Genomic DNA, 13986 nt, shown 5'->3' with positions numbered 1-13986 from the left:
GAATTTTCAGTTTTCCTCTAACCACAGCAGCACCCAGTGGCGGAAAAATTAAAAACTCCCTGAAAGCAGAGCCCCTGATCTTTGGTGTGGTATGTTAGTTTCTGATCATGCATGTAATAATTCAGTAGCATTAACAGTAGGATTACTATGAATGAGTGAAGTGTCAAGGTCATTTACATACTTTAAGAGAAAATAAAGTATCTTAAATGTGTTTGATTGCAAACACTAGAGCAGTCATTTAGAACTCTCAGCTCAAAGCCTGTATTGGGACAAAGCCAGAAAGATGCTAAGCATCTGCTGAGCACTTTCAGTAGAAGTTGCAGATGTTCAATATCCTCAGCACTTAGTCCATTCTGTGTAAAAGTGTAAACCTGAAGGAACTGAAGAATGATTCAGTACAGTACTAAGTATTATTTAAAGGCCACCCGCTGCCCAGGACCATTGATGAAGGCAGTTGGGTGCACATTTTGTCATAGCAGCATTCAGCTCTAATTGTAGAATTAATTCCTTCTCCAGTTAAATTGTATTGGTGAGAGAGTCACATTCCTTTCCTGTTTAAAATGGGGATTTTGTTTCTTTGCAATAAGAGGAAATCGTTTGCAAATGACTTGGGAGTAGTTCTGCACTCAGGTACAAGTTTGCATCTCCTACCAACTCCAGTAGCATTTGGGGCTCTTGAATCTGAGTGCAGAATAGGAACCAGAGTGTCATCCTTACCGACTTCTTCTTGTATTCACTGGGCCTGATCCTGTAAAGCTTCATTCCCTTGAGTTGTCTCTACTTGCAGATAGCCACCCTGACTCAGTGAGGTTACTCACACAAGTCAGGGCTCTGCAGGATCAGGATTGCTGTAGGTAACATTTTCCATTTGTGTTTACCTTTTGAAAATTCAGGCATTTCATCAGGGTGGAGATGTAGGGCCAGATTTTCAAAAGAGCTCAGTGCAACATAGCGCATCTTTTGAAACCTGTCTGTGTCACAATAGGAGCTGCCGAGTACTTTGAAAACCTGACTTTATTTAGGTACCTAAATGGAAGCTGAGCTCTTTTGAAAATCTGGCTCCAATTTTGGGCGCTAAGCACTTGAAAATCAGGGCCCGAGTGAGTTTGTTTGTTTTGAGTAAATGATTAGAATCAGATCTGCTTCTCTTTTGTAGCTCTTATACAATGCTCTTGGTTCCTATTAGAAAATAATTTGCTAATCAGACAGTCGAACAAACTGACTATTAATGAGGGAAGACTGAGTGTGCCCATGTGAATTTCTTTCTTCAGCCTAATTTTGATTTGTTAAGGACACTGGCCTTTTGATTCCAAAGGTTTACCAAATTATCTTTCTGCACAGTGTGAAGTGGTAACCTGTTATTTAGAATTCCTTTTGAGGGAAATTTACATTTTGTGTAAGGGAACTGTAACTCATGGTGCACACTTAATTGACACTGAAAATGTTCAAGTTTATTCAAATAGAGCTAAACACTGAGATGTATAATTTTAATGCCAATTAGTCTGCTCAAGTGAGGTTACTTAATTAAAGTCTGTATTTAAGCGATGAAAGAATTTGCTGGGGAAAAAAGAAGCCCCATATCTTGCAGCCCATTAAATCATTGTAGAACATAAAGTGTATTTCCCCAGATATTTATTACAAAAATGAGAAGATGCTAAACGGCAGTAAAGTGCTACAACTATAAAAGCTTGGGGAAAACATGAGTCAGATAATAAGCAAATGTTCTAAACCCTTTGAATGAATGGAGGTAAGAGAGTAATTCTTCATTTTCTCTTTTAGGGATGTTAGGGTTCAGGAGTGGTCTTCTGAGATACACTCCATTCTGGTTCTTTTGTTTATCATCCTTCAAAAACCAGGGTCCAGTTTGCTCTCTCCCTCCAGCTGAGGAAGACTGTCAGACGGAACTGCCTTCAGGTTATTTTTGTGCCTCTTCTAGGTCAAGCTGGAAGGAACTGTGTCAGAGCAAAACAAGACGCTCCCTTCCTCAAAGTTCAGCTTGCTCCTTCACAATCCTTGCAGACACTGGGAATCAGGAGACTAAGGGACCAAATACACATCTAAAGTCCAGTCTGCTGTACTACTTGTCTTTCACTGTATTTTAGGGATGAATAGTATAATTGATCAGAACTGTACTGCTGGTCAAATTGTAGATGCCTGGTGCAGAGCATTAGCAAGTATAATTACCAGTTGTCCAGTGTAGAGTAATCAGTTTAATAATCACCATTTTACAAGTCAGTAAACAGATCTATGTGTATATACATCCCCAGAGCCATAAATGGCAAATATTTTCTCTCTCTCTCTCTCTCTCTCTCGGATACTTTGTTTTCAACTGGACTAATCTGCGCAAAGGGGTGGGCCATGGGTGGGCCAGCCATATTATGTGCACGCAGTAACAAATTTGCATAATTTGTGTGCACCCTTTTTTGGACTACCTAGTGTAATGACATAATTTGGCCCTAAAATGTGTAGAACTCTTTTTTGCGTGGAGTTGGAATTTTCCAGCCCAGAACCTATTGCTGTTAATGGGTCAGCAAAGTGAATTATTTCTGGCTCCAAAGAGATAATTTATTAATTACGACAAGTGGGTAATGGATTTTATTAAAATGATTAGCAGTCAAAGAAATGGATTGCAACATTGCCAAAGTACAGAGATTATAAAAGGTGACCTTTGGGATTTTCCAGCCCTTCAGACAGGGCCACCCAGAGGATTCCGGGGGCCTGGGGTCTTCGGTGGCGGGGGCGGCCCTGCTTCGGCGGTAATTCTGTGGCGGGGGGCCCTTCCATTCCAGGAACCGCCGCTGAAGTGCCCTGAAGACCCACGGTGGGGGCCCCCCGCTGCCGAAATACCACCGAAGCGGGACCCACCGCCGAAGTGCAGCCGGGTCTGCGTCGGTAATTCGGCGGCCGGGGGCCCCTGCCGCAGGTCCTCGGGGCACTTCGGGGCCAGCTCCCAGAACAGAAGGGCCCCCCGCCGCCGAATTACCGCCAAAGACCCGGCTGTGCTTCGGCGGTGGGTCCCACTTCGGCGGTAATTCGGCGGTGGGGGGTCCTTCCGCCCTGGAGCGGAAGGACCTCCCGCCGGCGAAGACCGGGAGCAGAAGAAGCTCCGGGGGCCCTGGCCCCGTGAGAGTTTTCCGGGGCCCCCAGAACAAGTGAAGGACCCTGCTCCAGGGGTCCCGAAAAACTCTTGTGGGGGCCCCTGTGGGGCCCGGGGCAAAATTTGCCCCCCCCCCAGGACCCCTGCCTTCAGATGTGTTTATCTGCATCATCCACATTCTCATAGCATTCCCAGTAGTGAACCTAGAAAGGGTGTAATTTATCCAAAAAGGGACGCTTTGCAAAACATTCCCCACATTCATTTTCTAACATCTGAGAATTGCTTCAGTGAAGTCTGTTTCACACACCCAAATTATTTCAAATCTTAGATGGAATAGCGTAAAAGAATGTACAGGTCACTTGCTGCTATATGGAGTAGCATCCTACTGTCCCCTTCCCCAGTTGTACCCATTAGAGGAAGCCATGCCAAGTCAGGCAGCACAGGGGCAGTGGTCGAAGAACTGCAATATTAAATGCCACAGGGGGCTTTTAAATTCTCTGAGCTGAACCAAGCAGCTGCAGGTGCCCTGCTGCTTAGTGGAATTCACAACCCAAGACAATGCATTGTTGTGGGGAGTTAGGTGCCTAAGAATGGGTTTCACAAAAGTCAGCAAGCTGAGTGTGCAGGTGCCTCAGCTACCCAATGGCAGGAGGTTGTCCCATATCTTGGATGAATACTCCAACAACTGGGCTAAAAGTTATAAGGGGGGTGGGGACAGTGCCACCTCCTCTGGCATCTGTGGTGCAGATTTAGGTGTGCTCTGAACATGCCCCGAAGACAAGATAGTTGGGGTAATGCCTATTTTGAGAATCTCTCCAAGATTTGGGGTGAGTTTGTTGCTGAGCTGCTGAGTGTCAAGAAAGAGGTGACTAAATGCATGCCCAGCCACCAAAATGTAGACACCTCAGGGGCTTTAACAGTGGAAATTTAGGCAGCAGTTGAACAGGGGTTTTGTGGATGCCATCGGTACCTACATGTTTGACTTAGGCACCTACTGCCTCTTTGGGTACCTAAGTCCCTTTGTGAATCTGGGCCAGAACCTTAAAATGGGTCTGGGCTAGTGCTGTGAGAGGATGAAACCAGGGTGAGAAGAAGTCAGAACAAGAGTCCTAATCTGTAATTTTCACTCCATGCATCTGAAGAAGTGGTTTGTTTGTTTTTTTTACCTGCAAGAGCTTATGCCCAAATAAATCTGTTAATCTTTAAGGTGCCACCGGACTCCTCGTTTTCGTGGACACAGCCTAACACAGCTACCCCGTGATACTTTACACCAAATGGAAATATTTTTTAACCTCTTTTAGGTTGTCCGCTGGTCCCGCGGCTTCGGTGGAGCATCCACAGGCACGCCTGCGGGATGTCCACCGGAGTCGTGGGACCGGCGACTGGCAGAGCGCTCCCCGCGGCGTGCCGCCATGCTTGGGACGGCGAAATGTCTAGAGCCGCCCCTGGGTGGCATGAATGTCACTCTTTGGGGCAGTTGCTGTCATTTATTTTTTTTTACTGTGTGTGTCCAGTACCAGTCCTAACTTGGTAAAGGCAGGTAGGCACTACATATGCAAACTCTAGATGTAAGTGGTGTAGCCTGAAGTCCTTAGGTAAGGAGCTCTCTGCTCTCATCTGTTGGTGAACAAGTGGAAATATGGCTACAGAGAGAGTAAGCTTTCTACCTAGTACTCTTCCAGTAAGACTGTGTGCCTCCATAACTGTACACAAGCTCGGAATTGGTTGGATAGTGGAACTGAATTGAGATTGTTACCAAAATATCGGGTCCGTCTAGCTGAGAGCCAATAACAGCCTGACAGGGATAAGGAAAGATTGCTTTATTCTGCAGAAAAAAGAGAATTCTGTACTCAGGTACAAAGAACTCTGCTGCACACAAGTTTCACAAGCTTTTTATACACTTTCAGACAAAGACCATGCCGTGTTAACACTTCATTGGTGGTTGCCAGACCCCGTGAAACCGTTATCTGGTCAGTGCAAACTGGCTTGGAGCAAGATTTCTCTGCTTTGAGGCAGAAGAGAAAAGATAGTTAAAAAGTTCAGGTCACTGTGTTACGTGAGGCTTCTGCTTCCCCCTACTGGCCGCCTGCTAGTTGTTAAGGGGGGGTCACTAGTAACTTTCACAAGTTGAGAACAGCGCTCTGATCTCCCAGCAAGCAGTGCATCCTCTGTGGTAAGAACTCTCCTCAAGGGTCCTTTATGCTACTGGTTTCATTCCACTGAAGAGTCTATAGTGCAATCTCTTTATTGTGAAAGTGCAATTTACAAATGTAGGATTTTTTTTTAGATAACTGAACTCAAAAACAAAACTATGTAAAACTTTAGAGCCTATAAGTTGAAGGATGAAGGGGCATATGAATGTGTAGAATATCTGGCACATAAATATCTTGCAACGCTGGCTACAACAGTGCCACGCGAATGCCTATTCTCACTTTCCGCTGACATTGTAAATAAGAAGCAAGCGGCATTATCTCCCGTAAGTGTAAATAAATGTGTTCGTCATAGCAATTGGCTGAACAAGAAATAGGAGTGAGTGGACTTGTATGATGTGAATTGAAAAATACTATTTCTTTTATCTTTTTTACAGTGCAAATATTGTAATCAATAATAATATAAAGTGAGCACTGTAAACTTTGTATTTTGTGTTGTAATTGAAATCAATATTTGATAATGTAGAAAAACATCAAAAAATATTTATAATGAATTTAAATTGGTATTCTAATGTTTAACAGTACGATTAAAAGTGCAATTAATCATGACTTTTTTAAACTGAGTTAATTTGTTTTGCATTTATCTCTTGCATTAACTGCCATGCACTTGGTAAACACCCTCGGTGCGGTGGATAGGCCGAATGGTAACACTGCGAACTGGTAGTGTGCGTTGTTGACCACGAAACGTAGGTAGCGTCGATGGGGAGGGTAGATCGCGACATGGAAGTACGCGTCCTTCATGTCGAGGGCGGCAAACCAGTCTCCCGGATCCAGAGAGGGAATGATGGTCCCCAGGGTGACCATGCGAAACTTGGGCTTGAGCAGATACTTGTTCAGCTCTCGAAGGTCCAGGATAGGACATAGCCCTCCTTTCGCTTTGGGGATGAGAAAATATCGGGAATAGAATCCCCTGCCCCGCCTGTCTTGAGGCACTGCCTCTATGGCACCCACGCTCAACAGAGTCTGGACCTCTTGTAAGAGGAGTTGCTCGTGAGAGGGGTCCCTGAAGAGGGACAGGGAGGGTGGGCGGGAAGGGGGGGGGGGGGCGAAACAAACTGAAGGCGGTATCCCGACTGGACTGTTTGAAGCACTCAGTTGTCCGTTGTTATTTGGGACCACGCCGAAAGGAAATGGGAAAGGTGGTTGTAAAACAAAAGGGTAGGACCCGGTAGGAAGAGTGATGGGCCGTCCTCGGGTGTCCCATCAAAAGGCCTGTTTGGACCCTTGAGGGGCCTTGGAAGGGGCCTGGGCCTGGTTGCGTCTGTTGCCGGATGGTCGACGGCGATTTAGGCCAGGCCGCTTGCTGTTGTAGGGACGGTACCGTGGCTGAGTGAAAGGCCGGGAGGGTTGCTGCCTGAAGGACCTGCGCTGTGTTGCCGGTGTATGCATCCCGAGAGTGCGGATGGCTATGCGACCGTCCTTCAGGGTCTGGATCCGGGAATCAGTTTTTTCCGAGAACAGACCCTGAGTATCAAAAGGCAGGTCCTGCAGCGTGTACTGCACCTCCGGTGGTAGGGTGGAGGACTGCAGCCAGGAGATGCGCCTCATAGTCACTCCTGAGGCCAGGGTCCTTGCTCCCGAGTCCGCGGAGTCAAGAGCGGCCTGGACGGAGGACCTGGAAGATTTTTTCCCTTCGTCCAACAGCGCCAAGAACTCCCGGTGGGAGGCTGTTGGGAGCAGTTCTGTAAACTTCGCCAGGGACACCATGATGTCATAGGCGTACCTGGCGAGGAGAGCCATCTGATTGGCGATCCGAAGTTGCAGACCGCCAGCAGAGTAGACCTTGCGGCCCAACAGATCCATCCGCCTCGCCTCCTTAGACTTTGGCACTGGGGCGGGCTGACCATGCCTCTCCCTGTCGTTGACCGACGGTACGACCAATGAGTCTGGGGCCGGGTGAGTATACAAATACTCATATCCCGTGGGGGGGACGGAGTACTTTCGCTCGACCCCGCAGGCAGTAGGAGGGACGGACGCCGGTGACTGCCAGATTGTTGTGGCGTTCTTTTGGATCGTACGGATGAACGGTAAGGCCACCCGTACTGGAGCCTCCGCTCCAATGACGTTCGTCACTGGGTCCTCGTCCTCCTGGACCTCCGCCACGGGGAGATCGATGGCCTTTGCCATGCGGCGAAGCAGGTCTTGGTGGGCCCTCAAGTCTATTGGTGGAGGATCTGTGGCAGATGCTCCGGCCACCGCCTCGTCTGGTGACGATGACGAGGATAAGCCCTGGACTACAGCCTCCGTAGATGGATCTTCTAACGGTTGGTCGGCTGGCTCGGGCTGAGGATGCCTCTGGGGGTCAGGCAGTATCGAAACCGAACCCGGTGGCGAAGGGGGCGGTCTACTTATGGTGGTCTCTGGTACCCTGCGCTCGGAGGCAGGGGCCCTTGGAGGGAAAGGCACCCCCTGAGTCTCGTATTGGGCCCAGGGGACCCAGAAGCCCCACTGCTGTGCACCCTGAGGTTGACCATGCGGAGCAGGCGGAAGGTGCCCGTTGCTGCCTGCCCCGGAAGCGACCGACGCGGGGCGAGATGGCCATGGAGGTGCAGAGGCGCTGATGGACTGTGCCGTCGAAAGTGGCAGCCTGTCCCCGGACGGTGCCGAGGATCGGTGCCGGTCATCACGGTACTGGGATGGTGACCGAGACCAACGTCCGCCGCGGTGCCGGGAGCTCGACCGATGCCGGGAGCTCGACCGGGATCTGGACCGGCGGTGCCGGGAGTGACTGCGAGAGTCACGGTGCCGGGAACGGTACCGGGAAGTGGACCTCCGTTGGTGCCGATGCGAAGGCGATCGGGACCTGGAGCGACGCTGGGAGTGCGACCGGTACCGCGATGTTGAACGGTACCGTGACTGCGACCGGCATCGAGACGGCGACCGGTACCGCAATGGTGAGCGGTGCCGGGATCTTGAGCGGCGGGACGGTGACCTTCATCGGGACCGGGAACAAGACCGGGACCGGGGGCGCCGTCTGTGCCGTCCGTCCGGAGAAGGGGGCCGAATCATCATCGCCGGCTTTCCCGCCGATACAACAGCCCACACCGGCGGTGCTGGGGGCCGGAGGCTTGGTGCCTCTGTGAGCTCTATGAGCTCCCGCGCCGTTGAGAAAGTCTTAGGTGTGGATGGCAGCTGCAGCTCAACCGCGGTCGGCGCCGGGGAGCATGGCGGTGCCGGACTCGACGGCCCTTGCGGCGCCGGAGGCAACGGCACGGTGCACGTCCTGTGCACGGCCACAGCCAGTACCGTAGGTGGTGGTATTGGCTGGGCTTCTTGACCCTGAGCGTGGGTCTTTGCAGCTGCCTTCGCCAGCTTACGCTTCCTGGATGGCGAGAGGGAGTGGTGCCGGGTCGCCGGTGCCGCTGGCTGAGGTCGAGGAGCCTCGGTGCCGGAGCGGCTCGGGGCCGCCGGTGCGCTACGCGCCGATGAAGCCCTCGCTGCCGGCGCGGTCGGTGCCAGGGGCTGGAGCGACGCCTCCATCAGGAGCTGCTTCAGGCGAATGTCCCGCTCCTTACGCGTCCGGGGCTTAAATGCCGAACAGATAGGGCACTTATCTGTCCTGTGACTCTCCCCGAGGCAACGGAGACAGGAGTCGTGCGGATCCCCGACCGGCATATGCCGCTGGCAAGATGCGCAGGGCTTAAAGCCCGGTGCCTTGGGCATGAGCCCGCACCGGTAGAGGAAAAGGGGGGAAGACCCCCCTTATCCTTATCCTAAAACTATCTAACTAACTGAACGAACTATCTACACCAAGTAATGAAACAACTATGTACAGAAAAAGTAGCGAGAGCTAGGGTTGTGGAGGACAGAGAGCACTCCACAGTTCCAACTGGCCGTCACGGGCGGTAAGAAGGAACTGAGGAGCGGACGGGCCGGCTGGGGTATATAACAGGCGCCATAGCGGTGCCACTCCAGGGGGCGCCAGCCGGCGCGCCGGAGTTGCTAGGGTAAAAATGTTCCGAAGAGCCGTGCACGCGCGGCGCGCACACCTGACTGGAATGCATAGGAGCAATCACTCGAAGAAGAATCAATCAGCTTCCTAGGGTAGAAAAATAAGACCCCAATTCAGTGAGGTATGTAAGCTTATTGTTGTTTGTATTGTGGTAGCACTTACCAGCCCTAGTCATGGACCGGGGTCCCATTGTGTTAGGTGCTGTACATACACAGAACAAAAAATACAGGCCATGCCCCAAAGACTTTATGCCTAATTTTAAACATTTATGTAGTCCCATTGAAGTTGATGGAACTATTAACATGCTTAAAGTTAGACATGATCTTAAGTGACTTGCTGAGTTAGGACATATATTGTGTTCCCCACCTTGATAGGACCAAGGACTGGCCTGGACCTTAGCATTTGGATGCTAATCTGAGTGATATTTTTATTTTTTAGAATTATCAGCGTTTCAGGAAATGAAGGATAAAAACATTCGATTACCCCAATATTTTCATTTTATTGTGGACTATTATTTCAATTTTTATTATTTCAATATTTCATCTTATTGTGGATTATAATGCCCTTACTCATACTGAATGGTTCCTCACTGCACAAATATCCATGTTTACCTCAGTGGGACCACTTGTGGTATAAGGTACTATTTATCATAAGTTAAAGCATCACAATCTGACCCCATATTTCTCCGTATTATTTTGTGGTGTATCGTAGGCGCCGACTCATGGGTGCTCCGGGGCTGGAGCACCCATGGGGGAAAAATGGTGGGCAGGCCCCCATCATCAGCTCCCCTCCACCTCCCTAGCACCTCCTGCCCGCTTGTGGGCCCCGTGGATTAGAGCCTCCCCCTCTCTTCCCACGCCACCCACCGCAAACAGCTGTTTCATAGCATACAGGAGGCTGGGGGAGAGGGAGGAGGAGCGATGACATGGCGCACTAGGGGGAGAGGGTGGGAAGAGGCAGAGTGGGGGTGGGAAGAGGCGGGGTTGGGTGGGGGCGGGCCTGGGTCAGAGCCGAAGGTCGAGCACCCCCTGGCACTTTGGAAAGTCAGCACCTCTGTGATGTATGTTATTCATAAGTCCCTTAGGGTACATCTCCATGAGGATAAAAGCCCCACAGCACAGCTGCAGCTGGCCCAGGTCAGCTGATTAAGGCTCACAGAGCTAAAAATTGCTGTGTAGATGCTTGGGCTGGAGCTGGAGCTCTGGGACCCTTCACCCTCATGGGGTCCCAGAGCTTGGGCAACAGCCCAAGCCCGAACATCTAGACATCAATTTTTGAGTCTGCAATCCTGAAACGGCTGACCTGAGCCACCCACAGGTTTTTATCCCTGTGTAGACATACCTTTAGAATGGAAGTGGCTTCATGGCATGGGATTCTGTTTTGTTTGGTGCATACTGCATATTGTGAAATATCAGTCACTTTTGGCACTGCATAAGTAGCAAGAAGAAGAAAAGCTGCTCCCAGATGACACACAGCAGATCTACACAACACTAGCAGGGAGCTATATGCAATCTAATATCAACAATACCTTTCTTTAAAACTTTCTTTAAAAGCATAGACACTGATTTTTAACCATATCCTTTAAACATACTTTGTAACATTTTGCATCAGCAATTAATATAAACATTTAGTTCTCATTGTAAAAGCTAACCAAAGGCCAATGTTTCAACAGAACCATTTAAGCTTTGAGAAAATTTTCAAAAAGTCACAGCTTATTATCACTGGCCAGTCTCTAGGCCCTTTAGAAAATGTGCATGACAAGAGTAGAAAGAAAACACTTTCAGTTCTCATACTATACTGTATGAGAAAGCTCTAATTAAATTACTGAACAAAAAATGTATATGGAAAGAGAAGATTTCCAAGAAATTTTTACTTTTTTCACAATAGATCAGAGACAAACATACAAGTCTACATACCAGTGTATCTGCATGCACAATTATCTATTGCACACAGGAAAATCCTGATTTTCCATTTAAAAAAAGGAAGTGTCCTCACATAAGGAGGTCTCCTGAAAATTTGGGCCATAAAAGGAAATATTAAAGAAACACATAACATTGCAGAAAGACCAATTTTTGTGAAGCTGCATTGGCAGGTGTTTTGAGTAACATACTTGAATGATAAACAGCAAGATTAGTGGCAGAGCTAATAGACAGTCAAGAGAGGTGACTGCGGCCTTTACGTGTATGTCTGGTGCCTTTTCACTCATATTATGCATTGACAAAAGGAGGTGTAAAACACAAATTTTCACATGGCACTGGAGACCAACCCCACCCTGCACTGACCCGATGGTTGCTTCTGTTCTGGAGGGCTGGGCATTATGACATGACACTGTGACCCTATGTAACATGTCACAAGCCACTCACTCCAGTTTCATCCAGCAACCCCTTCATCGTGAGGAGGGGTAGCTGGGCCAAACCTGAATGGTGCTGCGACCCTGTTCACTAGGTCACAACACCTGGACCAAGGAACTGGGCCCTGCCCTGCAGAACAGGAGCCATTGCTGCTGGGCAAGTGCAGAGTGGGCTCGCTCTCCAACACCCCTGTTCCCTGGGGCCTTCCTTCTGCACCAGATCAGAATTAGGGCTGTGATGCTAAGGTGGAGGGTGCAGAAGGCATGATAATATGTGAAATACACAGGCATGATAACGTGTGAAATTAGCAAACCAACAGGTATAATTGAAGGTGGCACCACTAATTATCCATTGCCACTTCTGGTTGCAAAACTTGACTTTGCCACTGAGCAAGAGATAAAAGTATTGAAACATAAGCTTCAGTGGATAAAATTTTATTTTTTTCCAGTCTGTAATGATTAATAGATCATATGGAGTACACAAGATAATCATCTTTACACCAAACTTGCCAACAAACTGTATTTCATGCCTTGGATCAATACACCTGTTGCATATTAAAGTGAAAGATATTAATCAGCACTTACCCATAAACTTCGTCTTTTCACTTCTAATTTTATAATAAAGCTTTTAAAAATATTATTGTCTTGCATTTTCCAGTGTTTCATCATTTATCTATATTTTTATAGGAGGGTACAATATTGGACTGGTTTTAAATGATAGAATGTGGTTTTAAATGATAGAATGATAGACTGTAAAAATAGTACATTTCTGTAGTTTCCACTGGCTGGGTGCACTATGACACACATGCTTCATTCCAGACTTCAAACCAGATGTGAAGTAAGCAACTAATTCATCTGGCATTTATTCTAGCTTAATCCTTAGTTTTTTTAGGTGATGTTACGTGACTGGTAGTGACATGACTTCCAGCTAAAGGTCACAATTTTAATTTCTAACCAGATCTTGTTGCTGGAAGTTAACATGTCAATCTAGTAATGTCTTTATTTCTTCTCTGTATCACACATCCATCTTCAGTGATCGCATGGCCAAAACAAAATATGTCTTCTATAATGCCACTTTGTTTGCTGCAGCCAAGAGTGATCCAAATGCAGAATCTGGTTTTTGTACAAGATCTTCGGGCTTGCCAAACTCAATTACCTGAAAGTCAGCAGGGAATAGATTGAACAAATGTCAAATAGGAACCAAAAACACAAATGTTTTTGAGTTTCACACTATATAAAACTTCTTTGGGTGAGGATACCACCATAGGTTTTGGGCCTATTAAAAGAGTGGCTGGGGAAGGGTCTGTGGGTTATGTGCAGGAAGTCAAACTAGATTATCATGATGATCCCTTCTGCCCTTAAAGTATATTACATATAAAGTAATAATGTCAGTATGAATTTGCTATAGACCACCAGCACTAGAGAAAAGTGAGAGGAAAACATCTGTGAACCAATTTATGATTCTCTGAACCTCAGTGCTTCATACTCATGGTAAATTTTTGATTAACCAGAATTCTATAAGATAATAAATAGAGCCACAAATCATCAGCAGAGACATTTCTATATTACTTAAAAGACAACTTATTCACTAGCGAGGGATGGGGGCATGGTCAGAGAGCTGCTAAGCTCCAGTTTTTGCTGGCCAATGTAATGGTCTTGTAAAGACCATTACCAGCTGGCATAACCCTGAGACTCTTCTAAGTGGCACTGGTTCCCTGATCAAGGGGTGCAAAGGTCACAAATTCCATCTTTCCTTCCCCATCAATTTTTACTTGCCAACAAGGATCAGAGCCAAAGGCATCACTTTACGGAACAGTTAGATAAAAGTCTATTTAGAGTGTGTATGGTAACACCCATTGTTTCATATTCTCTGTGTGTATATATATATCTATCTTCCTACTGTATTTTCCACTGCATGCATCCGATGAAGTGGGCTGTAGCCCCCGAAAGCTTATGCTCAAATAAATTTATTAGTCTCTAAGGTGCCACAAGTACTCCTATAAAAGTCTATGTAACTCTGCTGTGACTATACCCAGAATATTGCATTCAGTTCTAGGCACCTAATTGCCAAAATGCTATCAACAAATAGGGAATTCAGAGAAGAGCAACAAAAATGTTTAGGAGGCTGGAGGGACTGAGGACTTGTTGACACAGGAAAGTTTTTCCAGTTCTACCAATATAGTTAAACTGATATAACTCTCCACATGGACACACTCATTCTAGAATAAGAATGGTGTTTTTTCAGTTTAATTTAAACCCCTTCATAAGCAATATAAGCTAAAGCAAAAAAAGCTCTCTTATACCAGAATAAAAATATCAGTTTAAATTCATGTCAGTTTATACCAGTATAACTTTCCTCAGTAGAAGAGCCCTGATT

General features: G+C 47.3%; 1 protein-coding gene across 8 annotated transcripts in view; it reads right to left on the bottom strand.

The window, feature by feature from the left end:
* Positions 1 to 12028: 12028 nt before the first annotated feature.
* The window catches only part of ABCC12 (ATP binding cassette subfamily C member 12), a 97717-nt gene continuing 95759 nt past the window's right edge, over positions 12029 to 13986 (bottom strand). For all 8 annotated transcript variants that reach the window (XM_044987593.1, XM_044987594.1, XM_044987595.1 and 5 more), the window contains one exon: positions 12029 to 12765. In XM_044987593.1, the coding sequence (XP_044843528.1) occupies positions 12673 to 12765 (93 nt within the window). In that variant the 3' untranslated portion in view covers positions 12029 to 12672. The remainder of the gene's footprint in view (positions 12766 to 13986) is intronic.

The sequence above is a fragment of the Mauremys mutica genome, chromosome 14 (genome assembly GCF_020497125.1).
Source record: "Mauremys mutica isolate MM-2020 ecotype Southern chromosome 14, ASM2049712v1, whole genome shotgun sequence".
In the NCBI taxonomy this organism is placed as follows: Eukaryota; Metazoa; Chordata; order Testudines; family Geoemydidae; genus Mauremys; species Mauremys mutica.
Note: the sequence above shows the minus strand (reverse complement) of the source record. Positions and strands in the feature narration are given on the sequence as shown.